General features: G+C 42.4%; 1 protein-coding gene across 2 annotated transcripts in view; it reads left to right on the top strand.

Moving 5' to 3' along the window:
- Positions 1–24,414, top strand: part of znf407 (zinc finger protein 407) — a 154,538-nt gene that overhangs the window by 88,286 nt on the left and 41,838 nt on the right. For both annotated transcript variants that reach the window (XM_069693042.1, XM_069693043.1), the window contains 4 exons: positions 2,998–3,164; positions 11,779–11,862; positions 13,713–13,833; positions 20,403–20,581. In XM_069693042.1, the coding sequence (XP_069549143.1) occupies positions 2,998–3,164; positions 11,779–11,862; positions 13,713–13,833; positions 20,403–20,581 (551 nt within the window). The remainder of the gene's footprint in view (positions 1–2,997; positions 3,165–11,778; positions 11,863–13,712; positions 13,834–20,402; positions 20,582–24,414) is intronic.

Raw genomic sequence — 24,414 nt, 5'->3', positions numbered from 1 at the left:
AAATCGTCATCATTATCATCGTCATATTAAAAGATTCATATTTAGGTTATTTAAGGGCTGTGACACACTTTTCGTATAAGGGTTGGAAAGCAGAACAGGCCATTTCATCCTCTACATATAAATAGAAACCACAACCACCAACGTACTGTAGAACGTCTTGAATCTAAAACTCTTCGTTAGACTTTCAGAACTTTCTCACAGAGCTGCCACTGAAAGTCGAATCATCAGTCAGACACCCCTGAGTTATTGGGTACCAGAGACACACAGAGGACAGTCAGGGCAAAGCTGCTGCACTTTGCTGAGGTTTTAGGGCAGGACTGGGTGTCACCGTACGGGGACTCTGTACAGGCTTCCGCAAGCATCTCAACGTCAAGGCCATGAGGCTGCTGGGAGTGCGCTGCTTGGGTGGAGGTGGAAACACTGGCTTGTTCATTGAAAAGCAAGGTTCAAACTAAGGGGTGTTTTTTGCCAGTCCCCGCTTCACAAGATTCACAAGAGCGATGGAGGGCGACACATCTACTGTGCGCCACTGAAAGAGGTCCAGGCCAGAATCTATGATTGCCAAATAGTTTCTATGAAACAAAAAAGATCAAATCTTTGTATTGATCTGATAAAACCCTTCTTTCTTAAGCGGTGTAATAGAAGCAGGTCGCTTTAGCAGCATTTTGTGAATTTATTATTTTTGTTGGTTTTAACTTCACGACTTCGAAGCATTATAAAAGTTTTCCCATATTTTAAAAAGGCAAACCTCTCTGTCTCCTCATACTTCTGTCTCTCTGTCTCTCCCTCCCTCCCTCCCTCCCTCCTTCACACACATGCAGACACTAACACAGTCACCCCACCTCTCTCTCCCCTCCATCTCCTACCTTTGGTGTGTTTTGCATGGTGCCTGGCTGTTTAGAGCCAGTATGCATATGTATGGGCGAGACGGTGGATCGTGACGGGATCTGACATGCGGGGACAAGATCAAAGCGCTCCATCTGATCCCATAAAAACAGACGCAAACCCTCCTCTCATCCTTACAAAACCCCCACTGATAGTCAACTCCGCCAGCCCCGACTCCTCCATCTTCTCTTCTCTCCTCTCCTGCCTTCCTTTTTCTCTCTCGTTTTTCCTCCATCCCAGCATGCCACGTGCCCACGTCAAGGCCTGCCTGCCTGCCTGACTTTGCGATTACGCTCCATGATAAACAATGGCCCGTTTAGCTCATAAAGCAGGAGTGTTGTGCATAATGCTTACAATAAAAGATAGCATCTCTTCACTCATCTTATTTACCTCTCACGCGGGTGGCACGGGCGACGCGGTGTTCTATAAATACAGCGGAGACTTAGGGAAGAGGAGGAAGTACATACGCACTGTTGGTCAAATAAAGTCTGTGCCAAGTCAGCTGACGACAACAAGAAGAAAGACAGGATGTTTTAAAGAGGTGTTTGAGCTTTGAGCCAGGTGATAAAGGCGCCATTTTAAAGCTGCTCCATCCTTCCTGGTAAGTGGGCTTAAAATGTCCTCTCAACTTGCGCAGGATGACATCCATATCACATTTAGATTCATCTTTATGGAACATATAGATTGATATGGAAGCCAGGACACATTTTCCTCTCTATCTATCCTTCCCTCCACCTCCCTGTCCCTCCTTTTTTCCCTCCCTCCCTCTCATTCTCCTTTGTCCCCCCCGCCCCCCATCCCCGCACCACCACCCCTACCCCCACCCCCCCTCCTTCCAGTAAGGAAGATGTATGGCTTTGAATTATTGATTCAGACACATGCTACATGCTGCTCGGAGTCATTATTTGTTCAGGTGAGTGTCGTGCTGCTCGCTATGAAACAGATACCACGGGGATTAAGCGACACAATCAGGACTTAAAGACAGCCGCCCTCCCTAAAATAACATGGCCCTCACTGCAAGACGAATGCTCCCCAAAACCCGACTTCATTTGTTTATGACTCGCACATTAGTCATTCTGCGCCTAAATTATAGCACGGGGGGTAAAGATTAATTCAAGCGCCTGCTTTTTTCCATTGTTTTTTTACTCGTGTGTGTTTTCTTGAAGCCTAATAACGCAGCAGATGAAAATAGGTGCAAACATCCCACACAGTGATTAAAAAAACAAAAAACAGCTTCTGTTGGGTCGTAGGCGTCGGCATGAAGAATAGACAGCTGTCCAGAGCAGAGACGGAGTGACACGCACGTTCACTATTTTTTTCCCTGATTCTCAAAAGAGGCATTTGGCATCATACAACAAAATAACTCACACCAAACAATAATTCATGGTTTACATTCATTGGATTGATACCGACAGTCTAAAGCGAGGTGAACGCTCGTGTTGATGATGTTAACAGTAATGAGAACGATGTTTTGTGGAGAAGTTTAGCTCCAGGGAAGCGTTGATACAAGAGCCTTAAGAGAGAAGCAGGAGGTAAAATGTTGCTAACTGTTCATTTAGCCCAGGCTAAGTGGTCAGGGACGCTGGACAGGTGAACTCTATTGTCCCCACTGGCCCTGCGGGCTGTGTGTGTGTGTGTGTGTGTGTGTGTGTGTGTGTGTGTGTGTGTGTGTGTGTGTGTGTGTGTGTGGACTGTAACAGAATTTCTCTAGTCCTCTGGGCCCTGGTGCAAAGCAGAGAATAAATGGTGGAGGTGGCAGGCCAGGACAGAAAAATCAATGCCTGCTTATACAGACATGACACACCAGCAGCCAACTGCATTCTGTGTGTTGTGTGTGTGTGTGTGTGTGTGTGTGTGTTTGTGGGCGTAGATGTATAGCGCGCAATCATACGGCACCGTGCTCCGTGGGTGTGAGTGCGAGTAGCAGCCTCCATTTCCTTCCTCACGGGGTAGATTTTCTTGCATTTTACGTCAGCTTTGGGATCAGTAAATAACTCTTCGTTTTTTTTTTCTTTCTTTCCCTCCCTCCTCCTCCTCTTCCTCCTCCTCCTCCTCCCCCCTCTCCCCTCTCCCTCCCCCTCGTTCTTCTCCACCTCTCCTATTCTCCTGCAGGAAGTTCGAATGCGACTTGTGCGAGCGCTCCTTCAGTGAAAAATGGGCCCTGAACAACCACATGAAACTGCACAGTGGGGAGAAACCATACAAGTGTGCCTGGCCGTCCTGCCACTACGCCTTCCTCAACCTGTCAGCCATGAAGGACCACTACAGGACGCACACTGGTGAGACACAGAGCCCAGCAGACTCCACTACGAGACCATTGCTCCTCCACAAACACACTGACTGACACTCTAAAGTGCAAAATTCATGAGTCTTTTCCTTTTACAGGCAATCAGTGTTTTTATGGGTGTGGGACACAGGTTTATTTATCAAGAAAGTCTATTCTTGGAGCAGACAAAATGTACTTTTTCATCTCTCTATAACTGTAGACTATTCCACAAAAATGAAGTTTATGTGAACTGTGAAAATCTCACATTAATTATGAATCTTCACAGCTTTGGTTGGAATAAATATACACAAGTTTTTGGCTGATAATGGCCCCGACTTGTCCATCTGTACTGATTTTCAACATCCAGAGAAAGTCGAGAACAAGTTCTTGGCGCTCTCGCACACACTCGTTAAGATAGTTTAACACACCTCCTGATCCCGATAGGACTGTCGCTGATATCATATCAGCCAATTAATAGCCAAAAGGAAAAGGAAAATTGCACAGCGCCGTTTTTTGGGGAGGTTATTTTCAAAACAATTTTAGATTCTTTGTTTGTTTTGTTTTCTGCCATCCTCCAGACTCAGAGGGCTGCATGTTGTGGAAATTAAGGTAGTGTGTGTTCTCTAAATCCAACTGGTTGTCATGTTTATTTCGCCAAAAATCCATCTGGTCACCAAGTGTGTCTTCCTCAAATCCAGCTGGTCAGCAAGTGTGTTTTTATCAAATCCATCTGATCCACCAGAGTATTTTTCCTGCACTCAACCAGTCCTGCGTGTGTTCCTCCATGATGCAAGATAGGGGGAAAAATCCACAATTATCTTGGTGTGTGTTCAATCATGTCACCTTTGATCAAAAAGGAGAGCGACGACATAATTTGATTCCCAATTTCTTTTTCTTTTTTTTTTTAATGGAATTTAGCTTTTAGATTTCAAAAGTAGAATTAAAAACTAGAATCTGTTATGGTTAGTATGTTGTGTATAAGGCTAATTTATTGTATTTTGAAAATCCTTTATACACTTTGGAACAAATTAATGTGATGATCACCAACCAGATCTTTCTTGTTTACCACAGCTACTGTGGTTTCACTACAGAGAAGCTCGATCTGGAATTACCAGAACATCATGCTGTGCCTTTTCTTTCCACTTCCATCCTTCACTTTCGTTTCTGCACATACAGTAAAGTACACTGTGGGACTGCTTTGAGTCGTGTTTTCTACTTTCTAAAAACTTTGGATAGACAGATGGTGCGGTGGGCGGTGGGAGGACACTGTCTTGAATAATAGCCCCTCGATAGGAGCCCAAGTCAGCTTCTTTGAAAGTGTCTTTATGCCGCAGCCCAGCAGTTTCCCCTCGGCCTCAGTAATGTCCCACACATGGCTCCTTGATGCCCTTTTAAGTCAATGACAGAAGCAGCAGCAGCCAGTGGCCTGACAGCCTGACTGAGCGCTTGCAGGAGAGCCCTCCATCCGTCACGGGTGCCTGCTGTGTGTGCGGGTTTGTGTGTGTGTGTATGTGTGTGTCAGTGTAAGACTTGCTGAATGTTATTTTAAATGTGTTTTAACAGTGATGTAACGTCAAGGCGCCTCTGACATAATTAGACGTTTTATTTTCATTTGTTTCCTGCTCTCATCATTTCCCATCAGGCGGCTGGCGTCACACTGTCACCTAGCTGTCACCTGGAGAGGTCTGTGTGTGTGTGTGTGTGTGTGTGTGTGTGTGTGTGTGTGTGTGTGTGTGTGTGTGTGTGTGTGTGTGTGTGTGTGTGTGTGTGTGTGTGTGTGTGTGTGTGTGTGTGTGTGTGTGTGTGTGTGTGTGTGTGTGTGTGTGTGTGTGTGTGTGTGTCTCTTTGTGTGAGTTTTGGTAGGAGGAAACAAAGACTTGTAAAGAGTGAAGTGATTGAGAGGGAAAAAAGTGATTGAATAAGAGAACTTGAGAGATCAGGGGTGACCAAATAGGAACATGTGAAAGTAGCAGAATTAAGATTGAACCTGAAACAACCTAATTTTTTAGTGAGCCAGAAGACCTGACTTGATTAGTGACACCCACAAAAAGCTAACACAATTTGCTCTGCTGTGACCTCCGACACTCCTTTGCCAGTTGTAATTGGTGCTCGGTTAGCAACAGCTATACAATCATTGCAATCACATTCCAGCAGCCAACCTGACACACTGAAATATTATCTGTGTGTGTGTGATCTGTTTAAAGGATACAAATCGTCTCCTTCACGGAGCTAAGATGCAATACTAATAAAATAAGTAGGAGACTTAAAAGTTGAACTAATCTGTCCAGGGAACAGAGCAGTCAGTAATGGAGGAGATGTGAGTTTACAGTACGTGTGTGTGGCTGCTGTAGAAGCTCACAGGACGATGAAGTGCAGCGTCTGTACTGGAGCTAATGATACACACATGGAGCTCATTAGTTGGAAAGTATAATGTTCAACATCAGAAAGTGAAGGAAAAAACAAACAAACAACACTATCCCTCCACCAAGAACTTCATCGCGGTCGCAAGTTTTGACTGACTTGGTTTATGTCAAGTGTGTATAATTGTTTTATAATCCCTTATGATGATATTTATAATCCCTTACTACAGCCTTTTATGATCACGCTGTAGCACTGTGACACAGATTGAACATAGGCTGAGCAACGTAATTACACAAATATACATTAAAAAGTTATGTAGTAGTTACTGCATACACAGTTTAGTTAAGTAGTGTGCCATAAATACAAGTGCAACATTAAACACAAGTTGGAATGACAAAATTTGTTGTATTTGATGTTTGCTAAGCTCTGCCCCGGTGCAGCTGCTGTCCAATCAGAGCACAGCACAGCACAGCACAGCACAGCACAGCACAGCACAGCACAGCACAGCACAGCACAGCACAGCACAGCACAGCACAGCACAGCACAGCAGGACTTTCAAGCTATGGAGTTCACAATATAGTAATAAGAATGCAGAGGGTTTTAAAACTCTGAGCAAACCAGATAATACAATATTTAAAGTGTAAGGGATGGATTACACTGTGCGTCTATGTGCTCAAATGTAACTAGTTAAATAGTTTACTATTTACAGTCATAACCAAACCCAGCATTACTTCCATGGTCAGTGATATGTTACATCTACTGTATAATGAAGGTTGTTCTGGATGCACAGGTTGTCACATGTCTGACACATCAGACAGTCCTCATCCTAAAACCTCTCTCTCATATGAAACACATTATTTGAAATAAAAACAGTCAAGCATGCATCTGAGCTTTGTAAAGTAAGTAAGCTAGACATCCGAACATAACTGTTTTATCATAAAATACAAGTATTACTGTACATATTTCCTTACCACACTTGTAATGCTAAGACGAGCTAGTTATAAACTGATGATCCTTTATTTCCACGTCTTCTCAATGGATCATCAGCTGGTGATGTTTCTTACTTTTTAAAATCTCTGTCTTCCCGTTTTTAAAGGAATCAAACGTCAGCCTGCAATGATGTTTTCAATGAAGTCATGGAGCTAGTTGAAATGTGCTTGCAACAGTTGTCACTTTAGCTTGCAAAGTGATGGCTGCAGTTTAGAAATGAGTGTTATATGCAAGTGATTTTTTTAAATCGATTGTTTCAAAGCTTATTTGAACAAAATGGTGGCATATCTGTCCCCATTATCACTGTTAACACTGTATGTGCTGAGTGCAAACAAGGAGCTTGTCAGGTTCTCAGCAGCTATTTTGACTTGTCATAGCGGGAAAAACACAGTTGGAACTGATAACTTGATAACACCCCCCCCCACACACACACACACACACACACACACACACACCTAAATAAAGAAGAGTTCAACACCTCAGCTCTCCTTCTAAGGATTCATCGTTCCTCACTGATTTGTGTGTTTTTTATGTTAATCACTGCCTGCTCACACACCAGTCATGTCTGAGAGAAGGGGGGTGGGAGGGGGGTGGGTGGGGGGGGATTCAGTGGTCGTCAGCCGCCAGGGTCATTTGTAACGGCTGATGAATGAGCAACTCAAATAAATAAATAAGTGCACTACATCTGACCCACCCAGCTTTTCCCAGGCTCTTGGGCGTTGTGGAGTGTGTGTGTGTGTGTGTGTGTGTGTGTGTGTGTGTGTGTGTGTGTGTGTGTGTGTGTGTGTGTGTGTGTGTGTGTGTGTGTGTGTGTGAGAGATGGGGGGGAGGCTTAGAGGAGGGTTGAACGCAGCGACAGGGCCACAATTGATTTCCTCATTGCTTCAGTTTGTCGCTTAATCTGGCGATATGCTGATAAATCTTCGCACTTTGTCAATTAATTTCCCTGAAAAATGAGACCCAAAATGGCGAGCACATCAATACAGCAGCGGATTCCATGTCAAAAATTAAGCGGTAAAATTAATTGCCCTCCCATCCGCTCCTGCTAAAACATAACTAATGAGGGAGGCAATTATAGCTGCATGCAGACTCCTCCGGGGTTATTTAAAACACACACACACACATAGATACATATATATATATTCACATACACATGCAAAGGGAGGTTGTATATTTTGACTTCAAAGTTCTTTTATTGTCTCGCAATAAGGCAGATTTAATTCCAGTAAGGGGTGGAGGGTTGAGGTGTATCATGGGAACAAAAGAAGTGATGGCGATATTCAAATAGCCAAAACGTTTAAGGGCTCTCAGTGCAGACACATTAGCAGGAAATGTTTATTTTGTGGGGGACATTTTTGGGTCTGGCGCTAGACTCAGTGCTCACTGGGTCATCTATGCTTTTAAACAGATATTTTTGACTTGACTTATGTTTGTTTGTAACTTTGTATGTCTGCAAGGCAACGGCTTCGGACTGATGTGTGAGTTCAGAGTTTAAAAGGTAAAAGTTTAAGGAAAGGGTTAGGTGTCATTAGTGTACCGATAAAAGGCAGAGGTTAATGGTGAATCACAAGCGATTGTAGTCAGTGCGAGGTTACATGGTGGATGAGATGTTCATGCTGTTTAAGCCAGCCAGTTCCTCCGGTGTTGACAGCGGCACGTCACTCTTCCTCCACCCCACCCCACCCCACCTCGCCGTCCCCTCCCCAGGTCCTCGGAGCGCTCGGCCCCGCAGAACAGCAGATGAAAAGCACACATGTAATTTATCGCCAACGTTTCCGCCTCAAGAATAATTGTGGCGACCGCGGCTGGGCACAGGGATCGATGGCTATGGATTTTTCTGTGGTGGGGTCTTGTAGCGTTGGGCGTAATGAGAGATGGGAAGGAGGGAGGGGGAGGAGTGGAGGAGTAAGCGGCGCTGTTTTTCTGATAGGGAGAAATGGTCTGACCAGATGCTTAGTAACTCATGTAGAGTTTAGAGACGCAGGAATAAAGGTGTTGCTTTTTTTATTATTCCGTTTTTGTTTTAAATTTAAGAATTTATTTTAATCAGAGGGTCTGAAAACCCATTTCTCCCTGTAATCAGTAGGATACTATTTAAAACAAAACTTTCTGCCAGAGTTGTCAATTAAAACGATCAAACCTCACCCCACAGTCCTGATGAAGGAGCTCAGCTTCAGTTTTGAGTTTCTTTTTGGAAAGTAATGTTGATTGTTGCTTATTTTGTCATGTTGTAGAGGAATACATGTAAAATATATATATATAATTAGGGGCTTTCAAATAGCTGGGTTTTATTTTGGTCTTTTTCTTGGGCTAAGCAAGCAAGTAAGTAAAGTTTAATTGTAAAGCACCTTTCACATAAAATCACAACGTGCTTCTCACTAAATAAATATAACTGCCCACAATAAACATGATTTGTAGCTGTTTAAACTGTGTTCAAATCTCAACAACAGTTAAAATCACAGAGACAACAAAGAGACAAGGACACTAGTGGAGAAATAAGCTAGTAAAAGGTAATAAATAATATGAAGGAAATATACAAACAGGCTAACTAAAACAAAACAAAAATTGTTGAGAAATCACATTGACAAAGGGGAGTATTCACAAATTTAGTGCAACGGTTTTGAAAGCTTGGCCACCTCGGGTTTTAAAGCGGGTTCAAGGGACAGCCAGTGATTTTGAACCAGCGGACCTAAGTCCACAATTGGGCATGTAAGGAAGGAGGAGAGCGACAATGTACTGGGGTGTCCTTCATTATCAATGGCCAGAAATACCAAACAGAATTTTCATGTGACACATTTTTTTTAAATCTGGACTTATCTTTAATGGTATTTGCTTCATCAGATGCAAAGAGGTGATTTTGCCACATTTAAAATAAAAAAGCAGAGTCAACAATTATTTAGTATGTGAAAACATTGTTCTTTTAAAGGCCATCCACACTGGGACTGAAAAGCAAACCTGTATGAATTGGCTAACAAATGCACCTTTTTTAAGGCTGTTTTTCTCCCCTCTAAGTGGCACTGCATTAAAACTCTTCTCACAGTTGAGTGGCTTTAAATGGGTGTAATAGAGGAAACTTGAGGCTGCTTTGTCTCTGCGGACTCACTGAAAGCTGCTATCTGTGCGGAAGAGAAGCGGAGCACCGCTGAGGCCCAGCTGGGAGAGTCACCCAAATGTGTTATCAGTGTGTGGCAAGAGCTGCAGTTCAACATCAGCATTTAGATGCATGTTTAAGTGATGCGGATCTCAGCTACACAAAGTGCACATACATGCACAGTGTATGTTAGAGTGTTTATCACTTCCATACATGCACATACAGCACATCACCTGCAGTTTGATTTGGGTGTGTGTGTACGAATTTGCATGCACATCTGTGTCCATTCTCTAAATGTGTGCATGCGTTTCCCAGTGAGCCTTATCACAAGTGTGTGTGTGTGTGTGTGTGTGTGTGTGTGTGTGTGTGTGTGTGTGTGTGTGTGCGCGTGCGTGCGTGCGTGCGTGCGTGCGTGTGTGTGTGCGCGCACGTGCGTGCGAGACAGACAGACAGAGAGACACCATCATGCTGTTAATGACAGAGCCAGATGCAGAGAAGAGAGGAGGAGCGTAAAAAAAGCTCTCCACGCTCCCCATCTGGAAGGCATCGCCCCCAAATGAAGTTGTACAAAACCATCCCATTGATAATAAAGCTAATTTTTATGGCTCTGACAAGTATGTAATTATGTTCAGCGGTGCTTTTCAGATTTTATCACAGTCAATAAACCACACTGGCAATTTCCCGTCCCCCATTTGACATATTTACACGGATCCATCTGATTGGAGGAATTAGTTAGCTATGAGAGCTCTGATGGATATACACTAGTGATCTGTGACTTCTGCTTGGCTCATCTGTTAGCCGACTAGACCTTCTGCTCATCTGTTCAGTCTGTCTTTTCTTTTTCTCCCTCTCTGCCTTTCTCCTCCTGCACACATTTCTCCCCTATCTCACTGTTTCCTTCCTCTTTGTCTTCACTTGAGTCCTCAGATTTTGCTCGATGGCACCTCGGCCGCTGTTTTGAGTGAAAAGAAAATGAATTGTTCTTTTCTTCGCCAGACTTTAATACTCAGAGGATTCAAATATTTCATAAATCGACTTCACTAATTACCATGCCATGATGTAGGAGATGACATGACACTTGCATTTCTAGTAAAGTACTATACGTTGTATGTACATCCACTCGAAGGTTAATAAAAAAAAAGCACTGAATACGTATTAAAGCCATAAACATAAATATGAGGTTTGATGTCATTTTATAGTTTCAGCACTTAGAAATAATGTGTTTCTGTTGCTTTTCATAGCAGTCTTAATTCAAAGTAATATAAAGGCATAGATTTGTGCAGATATATGGCTTTATATGGTAAGATATGTGGATTATTTGTCCTTGTATTCATTGTTGTATAATACAGCAGCTGTATACACAGTACAAACGTGCGGTACATCTAATTGATACAATTCCTACAGCAAACTTTACCATAGACTTGATTTTACTGCTGCTTTTGTTTTGGGTGCACAGACACGGAGGGCAGGGTTCACACCTGATGCATATTGTACTCGACTGCGCTGGTCTGGACCCTAATCCATATCTTCCAAACAGACCTAAGCATGGATCATTGTAACGTGCATTGTTCACACTTGCGAAATGTACCAAGTATGAAAGCACCTTTAGTTTATTACAACTTTGGTTCCATCTTCCCTACGTAAAGCTCAATTGTAAAGCTGTGCTAACACCTTCAAGTTAAGTTGTCTCATACTCCAGTTAAACTGTCATTTACATACTGTATATCTTAAGCTTAAAATGTTTTATTTCTTCAGTATTAGTGGTTCAAACAAGCTTGGGAAAAATAGGATGTCTTACATTAGGTAAGCAACAGCTGCTATTTCCATGTGTCAGGTTTGCGCTTATTGGCAGATTTTCACAAATAAAAGACAGATTTAAACAAGGGACAAAACAAGTGATTGAAACAATATTTTTAATAATTATACTGTTTACTGTTGTTTTATCCTGCAAATTGCTAAGCTGAGTTTTTTTTTTTTTTTTTTAAACCTCTGATTTGGTGTGGAATTAATGTGTAAACATATATTTTTAGTTTTTTTTATCTACAAATACAAAAGTATAAAATGTAAAAAAAAATGCTGAGGTTTTAGCTGCCTGTGCTTCTTTGTTTTTTTTCATACAGTGTTTCCATTTCTATTCCTAATGCTGCGACTTCACCTCTCCTCTTCACTCGATCTGTTTCTATAGGAGAGAAGTCTTATCTGTGCGACCTGTGTGGTTTTGCGGGAGGCACAAGACACGCCCTCACCAAACACAGACGCCAACACACAGGTAAGAAACAACACGCACATCCTGAAATCATGCCGTAAACTTATCTAAGCACACAGACTAACTGTTGTGTGTGCAGACCTCCCTAGTCTCGGCTGGTGATTGACACTTTGAGATCTGAACAGCCACATAGTTTTGTTTGCCATTTCTCACTCATCCACTCGCACACAGGCGCATCAGTGTGACATGCTGCTGTCAATGATAGGCATGTGTAGCAGTATGGCTGACTGAATCTGAGATTTTTAATTTCAGTTATCATTTCACCATGTCATTCTGTCGCTTAGGGAAATTGCGTTTTTCAGATAGGCTGTCAATAACGAGTGTTTTTTTTTTCCGGAAATTGAGATAGTGAAACAAATGCTGTTCTTAACCGTTGTCTGGCAGCCGTCCAACGATCAAGAATCTTGTTATAAATATTCATTTAGGTTTTCATAATTCATTTTGTTTGCACCTCAGTTTTTCTGCCATTTCTCCCTGAAACTTTCAATTTCTTTCCTCCTCTCCCATGTTGACATGTGCCAATTCCACTGGTTTAGCTGCATATTCAAATCTGCTGTCATGCAGGTGCTCATGAACAGACTGTCCAGTGTTTCCTTCCAATATTTTGACTGATGCAGATTTTTTAAGGCCACTAGTTTTGTGGTTCAAGTTTCTGTTAGGACCAATATTGTGACACTATTTTATGTCCTTAAGTTTCCCAACTTTCATATACAAAATATATCAGTATTGAGGAGCTAATGCTATTCTTTTTCTCAGTATGTAAATGTCAGAATAGAAACTACAAGTGTCAACTGAATGTTATGTTTATAATAAAAGTAGATAAACTGGACACTGAAACGGTTGAGTAAAATACCTTCTCATTGCCACTGCTTTGTCAAATAAAATAATTAAAAACAAACCACCACCTGGAAAGCTCAAATTTCTGTCAGTGACATAAAACTGTTACAACTACACCTGTTGTAGAGTGGTTGCACCTACACACATCAGCAAGTGCTGCCACTTTGATTTTAATTCAAATTATTATCTTCACTTATGAGCATAGTTTTACAATTAAGCATTACAACTCTATACTTCTGTTAGATTAATGGCCATCAAGTATATTAATCATCTACAATGCATATAGAAATTCCCAATCTGGATTGCCACCAAAGTCTTACTCTTCATGTCATAGAGATCCATTCATACATTTTCATATCATGTTGACAGATTAAGGTTATACCACAAAATGTAACAATACTTTAATTCAAACTTTCCGTTTCTTCACATTAATGGTGTAAATTTTGCTCTTTAATTAACATCTAAATCATAGAAGACTTTAATTTTGTATTCTGGTTGCATTGAACAACAGTATTTTTACATACAAATTGACGAATAACTCCTCACAGGGCTTAAACTTAAAGATGTAAATAGTTTCAGCAATTACACTTCAACTGATATCAGTTCTTCATTAGACATGAACCCCTTCAGTGCTTCATTTCACATGTAAAATATAAAGAAATGCCCTTATTTACCATCTTTGCAAATTTCATAGTAAGGCAGCACCTTAATATTCTTCAGAAAATTTTGTTTTAGAAGTTACGGAGTAGATTTAGAACTTTTAAAGCCTTTGCTGTGTCGGGTAATAATAACTTGGCCACGTTTGTTTTTCTCATTATTTGATCTCAAAAACCTCAAAACTGGCTTTACAAATCCTAAATTGAAATGTACTGTGTCTGTGTCACATTGTCAGCCGAATCATGTCAGTTGTAGCCTTCTTCCTGGGTTTATACATCTGTGTTTTTTCGGCTCACAGTATGTCATCTCGATCTCATCACTGTTTGTCTCTTATCTTTTCGACCTCTCCACCCCTGCAGGAGAGAGACCCTTCAAATGTAAGCTCTGCAACTTCGCCTCCACCACGCAGTCCCACCTATCACGGCACAAACGCGTTCACACCGGGGAGAAACCGTACCGCTGCCCCTGGTGCGACTACAGGTACCGGCTCATTGACCCGCCCACGGTTGGTGGCGCTGATGGCCGCCACCATGGCACTGATGATCAGGGGGTTGATAGGTGGGGGTAGGAGGGGATGTGGGGAGTTTATCAGAGTGTGTGTGTGTGTGTGATGGTGGGATAGCAGGTGGCATTGTAGAGTAGTTTGGGGGAATGGGGGGGCAGGCATTAATGCTAGAGGCTTTGTGTGTGTGTGTGTGTGTGTGTGTGTGTGTGTGTGTGTGTGTGTGTGTGTGTGTGTGTGTGTGTGTGTGTGTGTGTGTGTGTGTGTGTGTGTGTGTGTGTGTGTGTGTGTGTGTGTGTGTGTAGGGTGGGTGGGAGAGGTGGAGGGCAGACAAGTCTAATCTCCACAGCACGGCTCCATCTCATCACTCTGCCATCATCAACAGGCCCAGCCAGATCTCCCCAACACACACACACACACACACACACACACACACACACACACACACACACACACACACACACACACACACACACACACACACACACACACACACACACACACACACACAATGTCACTGTCACTGGCAGGTCCCTGTCATTAAAACACCATCATACCACATCAGTAATTACACAGGAAATTGTCGGTGAAATTGAAAAAGTTTTGGCTGGCGTTGCACATCTCCATCTCTCTCTATCTCCCTCTCTCTCCATCTCGCCCTCCGTTGTCTTTCTCTCACCCGTGCTTCCTCGTCAGGTTTGTGGCAGAAGAGTGTGAAAGGGAATGATCTCAAACCCATCATTGGTTTTAGATGTACTCTTCATTTGTTTTTTCCCCTCTGTGACAAAGTCATTTTAGCAGCTTGCTACACCTGCTCCACTGCAGCGACACACTTCACTCATTTCATCTGTGTTTTGTATGCAGTTTAACTTCGGAAAAAATGAAATGATGAGAAGTAAGAATTGTAGTCGGGCTATTATTACGCAATTATCAGATTTTATATCACCTCAAAGTTACAACTTGTATGTATTATGTAAGGACCGACCAGTGTAGGACTTTTATTGTATTCTTTTGGATGACTGTGAAATGCTTTGGAATTTATGCGTTTCATTTCACTGCATGAGAGGGCAGTGCTGTTAGACACTTTGGTCGACACTGAAATATTCCAACAATCACTCACCTGCACCAACTTCATGGTCCCAAGAAGATGAATCCTACTGACCGGTCATCCTCTGTCTTCTCCTTCAGCACCAAGCAAATCAAAGTTTTCACGTATCCAGTGAAATAGCTTGACGTCTTCTTTAATATATGAAACAAAACTTTGTACAGGAATTTGTGGTTCCCAGAGGATGAATTGTATTGACTTTGATGACCACTGGATTTTTGTCAACCATGAGGTAGACATTTGTAGCCTGGTGTTGCAGACCCAAATTCACCGTGAGAATATATGGGTCTGGGTACGCGCTATAGGGAATCGTTTGCAGTCGTTGCATCCTACAGTACATCCTACAGAGTTTAACTTTAGAACTATTGGAGCAGCTTTAACCAATTGGTAAGCACCAAAACTCGGCAGCATCTACAATACAAAAAAACAAAAACAAAAAACGCTCTACTTTAACATCATTGCACTTAAGCCCAGATGCTGGTCACTGATTGGTCTGCCGTACAGGATGGCTGATCAATCATTCATGCGAACAGGGTGTCTATAGACTATAATCACAGTGGGAAAGTGAAGCTGTGACCAATAGTCTAGTGGAACCAGGCTAAGACATGTGTAGTTCCCAGTTAAAATGGATTGCCATTAAATTTGGTACACACAATCGTTTCCCCCTCAAGATGAATTATGACTTTACATTCCCATCAGTCTCAGTTGTACTTTCTGTGAAGTGTTTATCATGAAATGTTCATGTGCTAAAATGCTTAACTGGAATGGTGTAAATTGTAAGCAAGCATGCTGTTAAACATCAGTATGTTAGTATTGTCTTTCAGAGCATGTTGGCATGCTGATTTTAGCCGCTTTCTACAATTACTGCTCTGCCTACTTACAGAGTTGGTAGCTGTTGACTCTTAGTTTTAATATTAATTTTGTGCACTGTGTTAGAACCATAATTACTTTCTTGCTGCTCTCAAAAGATCTTACACAACACTCTAATATTCAGGATTCACAATTGTGTACATATGTGTTCAATCTAATCAAAAATCTGTGTTTCACTGAAGGTGAATTTTGGTCCCATATCAAACCAGTACACTGAACTCACTCCCCCTATCAGGAAGATACTTTACACAGAACGTGCCAAATGTCCCTGGCCCCATTGTTCCCTCACTAATACATAATGATCATTACAGATAGTGGCAAATGAAACAGTAAATTAGAAGCCCAATTAACATTTTGGTGGCCCCAAGGGTTCTTAGGGGTCCAGAGGGGAGAAAGGGAGGAGGAGAAGGAGGGAGAAGGTGGAAACGCCCTGCTGGCTTACTAATGTGAGGATGAGGAATTGAATGTGGGGGCCTTAGACAGCCGTGAGGGGCCCCCTCGCCTTCGCCCTGCTTTTTGCACTCTGAATACATGTTTCAAACCTCCGTCTCTGATGGCCAGACCGCGATAAGGAGCTACCACAGGAGTTAGCACGTTTGACCTTTCAATAGAAGCTGGGCTTATGAAATAAATATGATGCAGTTGTGGAGAAATATTTAGGTCTGAGACGAATGTAGCAGAAGTGTGATTGACAGTTCACCCTGATAAAAATATTTCTATCTGCTTTACGGGTACACATCTGATTTGCAGTATTACAATATCCATGTTGAATGTTATGGATGTCATTCGCACTTGATACAATGATATCCCCATCAAGACTGCATGTAAATGAGCAGGGAGTGAATGATCTATCAACTGCCACTCATCTACTATTCAGAAGGAGATAGATAATAGAGGGGGATAATTATAGTTGGGAAATAGTGGTAAGAATATTCGAATGATATTGCACTGGGAGTTCTGCGCTGTCAATTAACAGTGTCTATTTGACTATTCTGCAGCTATTTATGCAACTGCAAAACGTCTTTACTTTAATGTTTAAGGCATCATTGTTTTAATGTTCGCAATGAGGATTTTTTTTTTTTTTTTGTCTCATTAAAGTCACAGTGGCATCTTAAACGGTCTAATTGATACGTAGCCTCTGACTCCTGCCACGCAACCATGCTTCTGAGGGCTATTATTGTTTATTGAATGCCGCAACATTCATGTTTCAATCTACCTACTCTAAAATAGCGTTTCAATTCAAGGCAATGGCGGCTTTTGAGGATGACACGCTTACCGTCAATGCCAGGGAGGTTTGCGACCTTGTAAAGTGAAGGGAGAAATGAGGGAGGAGGAGGTGGTGATGAGTGGTGGGGGGGAAGCATTAATGATGATAACAGAATAAGATCCAAATAGCAGCCCCCCAACTCTTAACACACACACACAAAGAAACACATTTAAATCTCCTCTAACGAAGCGCCTCTCAATTACACCTCTCCCATTACCATACAGTGTTTGGGAGGAGGAATATGGAAATGGCTAAAATAAAGGGGAGAGAGAGGCAGAGAGACGGAGAGTGCTGGAGAAGGGGTGATGTATCCGTTGAGCGTCAGAATGGCTGATTCCCATGGTGAGTGCATGGGTGGGGGAGGAAGTTGAAACAGTGTTGGACTAATTAATACAGTGTATAGTAGGAGGGCTGGTGTGGGCTTTCACTAACTGTGACACCTGCTGACTCCTAAACGCACGTTGTGTTGTTTTAATATGACAATTATGCCATTACCATATCTGAGAGATAGCATGGCCCCCCTAGGAATCCACCCGCGCTCTCTTTAGAACCTTTTAGCTCCGCTTCAAAATTTTCATCTATTTATGCTCCCGCTTTCGAATAAGAAATCAGCTCACTTTTGGTATTAAATGCATTTTTTTAAGCAGCATCGTTTGCGTTAATTCATGAGCATGTGACAGTTTCAACTTCCTTTTTTTTCCAGGGTGCCGCAGAGGAGTCAACAGATGGCCGTGATTTGTCTGTGAACCTGTTATTGTTTTGCTAGTGATGGCTGATAATGAAGTAATCACAACAATGTGTTGGATGGAAATATAACAATATTAAAGGCAATGTAATGTGTAGTCAGTGGAAATCTGCTTCATTAAGACTAATCCTTGAAATTCTGTTTACCTGACGTTGAGGGGACCCACAGGACCTTAGGCTGTCACAATAATGAAGTTTTAGTTGATGATTAATTGTCATAGAAATAATTGCTATTAATGATTTACTTGTCTTTTTCTGTTCATTGATTGCCACAATCACAGTACAAGCCTTATCACAGTTTATTAACACACACACATTATAAAGAGGAGACATTTACTGGCTGTAGTTTGGCTTTGCAACTAAATTCATGATGTTTATGTTAGTAGATGCTCATCAAAATGTTGTTGGTTGGATATTAGAAGTTAAGCACCTTAAGATAAACTGTTGGTGGTGCTAATTTTCCACTCATGTACCATTAAACCAGAAAAGAAGGGCATCAGTCAAACCTCAAACGGTGAAAAATACGTGGAAATATTGATGGAAATATGACATTTCTCTTAGTTTCTTCCTGCTGTTTTTATTTTGATGTTTTTATACACCATCTGGGTACTTAGGTACACGGCATGTTTCAATACTTTACAGTATGAATGCACTTATGCACCCAAAATAGCAAGCGTTTGTACCTAAGTATGTTGTTTGCGTTACAGCGATTGTTTTCTAATTCAACCTTAGTTTAGGTTCATCTTCAGCAACATTTCTAAATTCTGTGGTGTTTCTGTCCTGTATACAGTCAGTATTTAGGTCTTGTTTTCTTGGTTTCTGCAGGTTCAAAACATCTCTTTTTCTACTTGTTTGCACTGTAAATAGGTTAAACTACATACATGGTGGTATAGCCATCCTCTGCCAAAACAGACATTTCTTTATTTGTTAACGCTGTGGATTACTGCTCTCAAAAGGTGTTTTTTTTCTGCTTTTGTCGAGGCATGCCGACATAGTCTTGGGCTTTGTGAAGAGCCCTCATTGTTCACCGTTGGCTGATGCTTATGTATTTTGTACAACAGAATCCGGTGAGAGGCCGCTCTGTTGTTGTTTTTTTTCTTAGGCCGCAGTGGAGCCGGGCTGGACTATGGCCCCGTGATGGAGAGAGGTGTCTCTGCAAAAGTGAAAACAAATTCTCTCCTTGGCTGGCGTGAGCTATGGCACTGTGAGGCTTTATTGTCCCGGCCAAGGTGATAAGGGAGAGTAATTGCGTATTATACTGTCCGAGAATGTCAGGTCCAAACTGAGCACGAGTGCCCCATCCATCAACACATGATGGTGTGTGAAACTGTGTTCTGCACTGCACATGCTTGCTTGCATGATGCATTATATGTGTGCGCGTGTGTGTGTGTGTGTGTGTGTGTGTGTGTGTGTGTGTGTGTGTGTGTGTGTGTGTGTGTGTGTGTGTGTGTGTGTGTGTGTGTGTGTGTGTGTGTGTGTGTGTGTGTGTGTGTGTGTGTGTGTGTGGATCTGTGTCTGTGATATGTGTAGTGATGTCAGAGATTTATAACTTTTATTTTGGTGGAAACTGAGCTTTCTGTATATCTGTATTCTCTATGTATGTATGTATGTATGTACATGTTTGTCTTGACCATCCAGTGCTTCACCACCACATGTGTGTGTTTGTGTGTGTCTGTGAGCAGGTTTAGATAGAGCCTGGGAGCAGGTCAGGCAGCGTCATTAATCAGCAGAGGGTTGTGTGTGTGACTCTCTGAGCTGACATCGTTACATCCTATACCCTGCAGTAGCTCAGTGCTTGGCCTGCCCTATCTGACCAGCCCAAAGACCAACAAACACACACGCGCACGCACGCACACACACACACACACACACACACACACACACACACACACACACACACACACACACACACACACACACACCCCGCTTATACTATACCTCTCATGCAACCCCAACAGATACATACTGCATAGCGGACATCTTCAGACGTATCTTTAATGCATTCTGTAGGCCTCAAAATGCGCTCACAGTCGTCACACACTGCTCCCAATCTGTAAGGAAAGGAAATATCTGAGAGATATACAAAAGCGTGATGGAATATCAAAGAGTTTGCAAGATGTAAATACTTTCTGTAACAAATGTTGTTTTGTGTTTGTGAAGCAGTCTTTATTAATGTGCTGGTTGTAGGCTTGTTTTATCAAGGCATATTTAGGCAACTAATGCTTGGAGAGCCTGTCCAAACATGGCCTCTCAAGAGGGGTGCCCCTGTGTGTGTGTGTGTGTGTGTGTGTGTGTGTGTGTGTGTGTGTGTGTGTGTGTGTGTGTGTGTGTGTGTGTGTGTGTGTGTGTGTGTGTGTGTGTGTGTGTGTGTGTGTGTGTGTGTGTGTGTGTGTGTGTGTTAACTATAAATTGTTAGTACAGCAAACCTTACTTGGGATTGTTGCAAAGTGTTTATCTTGTGTTTTCTCCCCTCTGATGCTTATCTTTTAATCTTTATCTTTTTTTTCTTAAATTTAAAAAGGAATGAGACCTTTCTTTTTAACTTGGTTTGTTTCCCGTAGATCCAACTGTGCGGAGAACATCCGGAAGCACATCCTTCATACGGGGAAACACGAGGGAGTGAAGATGTACAACTGTCCCAAATGTAGCTATGCCAGCAACTCTCCCATGGAGTTCCGAAACCACCTGAAGGAGAACCACCTTGATATTGAGAACCCGGACCTCGCCTACCTACATGCAGGTAAGTCCTCTCGGATAGGCTCAGTAGAAGCAAAACAAAAACACCCAATCATGAGTAGTAACTACTCAGCCTGTGAAAACATTTGTATGATGTCTTTTCTGTCTCTAGAGGAAGCTTTCTAGTCTAAGAAAATTACCCTGATGGTGTCATGGTGATGTCATTAGGGTTATCTCAACTCTGGCTTTTTGAGACGCATTTTTAATAGAAAACCTGTTGCACAAACTGGAGGAATGTCTAACAAAAAGAAGCTCAAGTGTTTGTAAAGCTTTACTCAGAATTACAGATTCGGTTTTCACTTCCTGTTGCCTCGTTTCTGCCCATTCTTCTTGAGATATACTCCCAACTTTATGGAAGAGCAGTACAATTGAAACAAGTGCCTTGCTTGCTGGCACCTTACTGCCCTTGGTAGTTGGGAACATGTTTTCCACATCAATAATTGTCTGCTATTTCAAGGTTTTGAACCCATCACCTTCTGGTTACTATCTTGTCTCAATGTTCTTTCACATCCCATGTTAATGTTCAGACAAACATCTGAACACATTTAACCCAAACAGAAATCAACATGAAGTCATTCCACTGAATTAAACCACCTGACTGCCCCCAAAGCACCTGCCCAGGCTCTATTATTCCCCAGAGGTCTGATCCTTCAGGCTCCTTGAGTGTGTTTTTGTCAGTGGATCAAGTCTTGTTATTCAATGCTGATGGAGGGCACCCAGCCACAAAGAGGCAGAGCTCAAGGATTGCTGGTCTAGCCATCCCTGCCAATCACTCAGGCCATGGGGACAGATGAAATCTTGTTCCTCCTCTATTGGTTCCTTTGTATCCCAGTGTTCTGCCTTTGTCCTTGAAGGCCACCAAATCCAATCGGCCGAGTGCTTGTCCTTCAGAGGAGCACAGAGGACAGTCTTTATCCTGTTATCCTTCTGACCTTACATAAAGGCAGTAGAGTTGGAGGGGAGCACCATGGGAAAGAGGCCAGGCAGGGATGTTACTGGAAAATGGCTGCTTTCTGGTGACTCTGTGGTTTATTTCCTGCTGAAACCGAATGCATCTGGTCTGTGTCCTTGTACCGACTCTGAGAAGTTTGTTTTTAAATCTCTGAAATGGACTTATTCTTGGTATGATTTTCATTCATCAAATTTAGGGACCATTTTATATCTTTGACCTCCTTTTCTTCCACCTCCCTTCCTCCCTGCTCAACCTTTTTACCTTCAACTACATTGAAAACACCTCCCTCCTCCATATTCTCTGAACCCTCTCACCTTTAACCAAAGCACACCTTTACATCTCTTCTTACCCTTTGACCCCAGATGTCCCCTCACCTCTGTTTGTCCTTATCCATGGCTGACCTTTGGTAAAGAAGCCATCCTCACATTAATTTTGTGTCTCTCCCTGAGCTTGACCTCTTGAGCCATACGAGGACACAGGACTTATGCCAAGTAAAGGACATTTCTCCCCATGCGTCCGGGCCGGTGCTATAGCGGGCTCCATACATTGCAGGTTTTGTATTTCAGTGTCACGTGCGAAGGTCAGGTCTTGTCTGGAATGCGCGTCGTCTTTCAGTCATCTGGAGGAAACACATCCTCCTCTTTCAGTCAAGTTAAGCAGCATATTTTCAAGATGTCATCTTGACGCTCTAATTCATATTCTGCTCACACCACACCGCAGATATGAACCAAAGAATGACAGCACCAGAAATTATCTGAAAATGCAGCTGATGGTGTTTCTTAGCCCAGAAAAAAAATTCCTTACTGAAAAAAATAAATAAAAAAATATCCTGAAAGAAATTACCAATCCCATTTTGCTTTCATGGATGTCTGACAGTTTGAATGATATTTTGCCCTTTGATAGCAACACGTAAATAAAGTATTGCCGGAATAAGGGAAATCAACAATGCTTTACCTGATGAAGACCAAAGGGATCAAACTAGGTGATTTGAAAAGGCATTGAAAGTACACTTGTGATCTCTGCCTCTTTCAAAAGAGGGAAATGGGAGGTGGGGGTGGTAGCAGAAAGAGCAGTTCTTCATCTAAGTAGACAGAACGAGACCAAAAGAAAGAGACAGGGGAAAAAAAGATTAAGAAGGTAGATGTTGAATTAACCTGCTTGTGATTGCTCTCTGTCAGAGTGGCACCAGGGCCAGCAGCGAGAGGCAAATCGTCTGTGATGGCCCTTCCCGCTGTTCCCCCTTTGAAAGACACAGATCAAACGCACCCTAGTCACAGGCCCTTGTAGCCCCTCGCGCCGGATTGATTGACACCCGAACGTCTCTGCTGCTACTCTGTCTTTCCATATCACTCTCTCTCTTCTTCTTCTTCTCTCCTCTCTCTCTCTCTGTCTTCCCTTCTTTATTCAGCGTCGCACTTCGAATTAAAGCCCTTCTCAAGGATGAAAGCAGAGGTCCTTTGCAAAAGAAGTAAGAGAGGGAATTAGACCCAGCAAGTGATGGAGGGGAATGATGATTAGAATTTGAGGGGAAGAAATAAAGGAGGGGGGGGAGGTTAGATATGTGAGGGGAAAATGTTGCTGATAGGACACATTTTAATAAAATGGTAATGACAATTGTCTTCCTTGTGCGATCTGCAGAGAGATATGCCAGAAAGAATTGGCGGCGCCTGTGTGATCTTGGTATAGATAGCACTGCAGCAGAACTAGAGCTACAGGTACTTCAGAGCGCCACGACTTTGCTAAATTAGCCCTCAACTAGAACTTTCTTTCTAGTTAAAATGCTGCGAGTACGCTGTGACTGCTGCAGCTCTGGGAAATGGTATATTTCCTTCTTTCCTGCGCTGTTTCCCTCCGGCGAGGCCAGCTGTGGTTGCCGGGCAATGGTTTTGTTGAAACAGCCTCGCGTCTTGTTCGGTACCAAAAATGTTTTACTCACACACTCACACTCACACTCACACTCACACACACACACACACACACACACACACACACACACACACACACACACACACACACACACACACACACACACACACACACACACACACACACACACACACACACACACAGGTGAGAAGTCGCCATTAGCTTTGTCAGAGCATCTTCATTCCTCTTTTTTTAATTGTGAAATATTCCCCTAATTTTCAACCAAGGTTGTAATTGCACATCTTGGGGGCATAGAGATCAAATGCTTTGTAATTAGCTAACAGCGACTGAGGATCTGCTGCTTAGTGCCTAAAAAGATAAAAACAAATAAATAAATAAACTTCTTCAAGGCATTGTTGCTGCTTTATGCAGATTCTATTTTCCTTAATAATGCATGATGGATGGCTACTGTAGAGGGCTAGAGGAGGCCTGCCCTTGTAAGTGATGATCTTAATACACAGTTATAACCACGGGCAAATTCATCTGTTTGCATATATTTTTCCTTATTAAACAAATCTGTAAACAAATATGGGTTTCGATGGCTTTTACTTAAGTTATGCATCCGTGTGCCTCCCCAGCTCCCCGTCTTCTTCTTTCACCTTCTGTTCATCACGTAATGAAACATTACTCTCATGAGTTTTACCTGCGTGTTGTGTTACAGCGGCGTGTTGGATTATGGACGACAGGTGTGTATGTCATGCAAATATGTCCTGATATCCCGGCGCGTATGACACAGTGTCGACGTTGTAAAAGGAGCCACAGACACCAGCGATAAAATCAACATCTGTTTCTAATAACAATGTGCTATATGTGACACGTTTCTATGTGGGAAAATATGTGGAAAAAAACAATACATCACAGTTCTTTTTTTTGAGAATCACTGATAGGACATCAAGTCGTCAGCGTTGGTGATAAACCTGTGTCTTTGTGTCACCTTCCTTATGTTGCATCCACAGGAT

The sequence above is a fragment of the Brachyistius frenatus genome, unplaced genomic scaffold (assembly GCF_029030835.1).
Source record: "Brachyistius frenatus isolate BFR_SWC_R1_liver_20210118 unplaced genomic scaffold, ASM2903083v1 Contig_14, whole genome shotgun sequence".
NCBI classification, from domain to species: Eukaryota; Metazoa; Chordata; class Actinopteri; family Embiotocidae; genus Brachyistius; species Brachyistius frenatus.
This window is presented reverse-complemented; position numbering and strand designations above follow the sequence as displayed.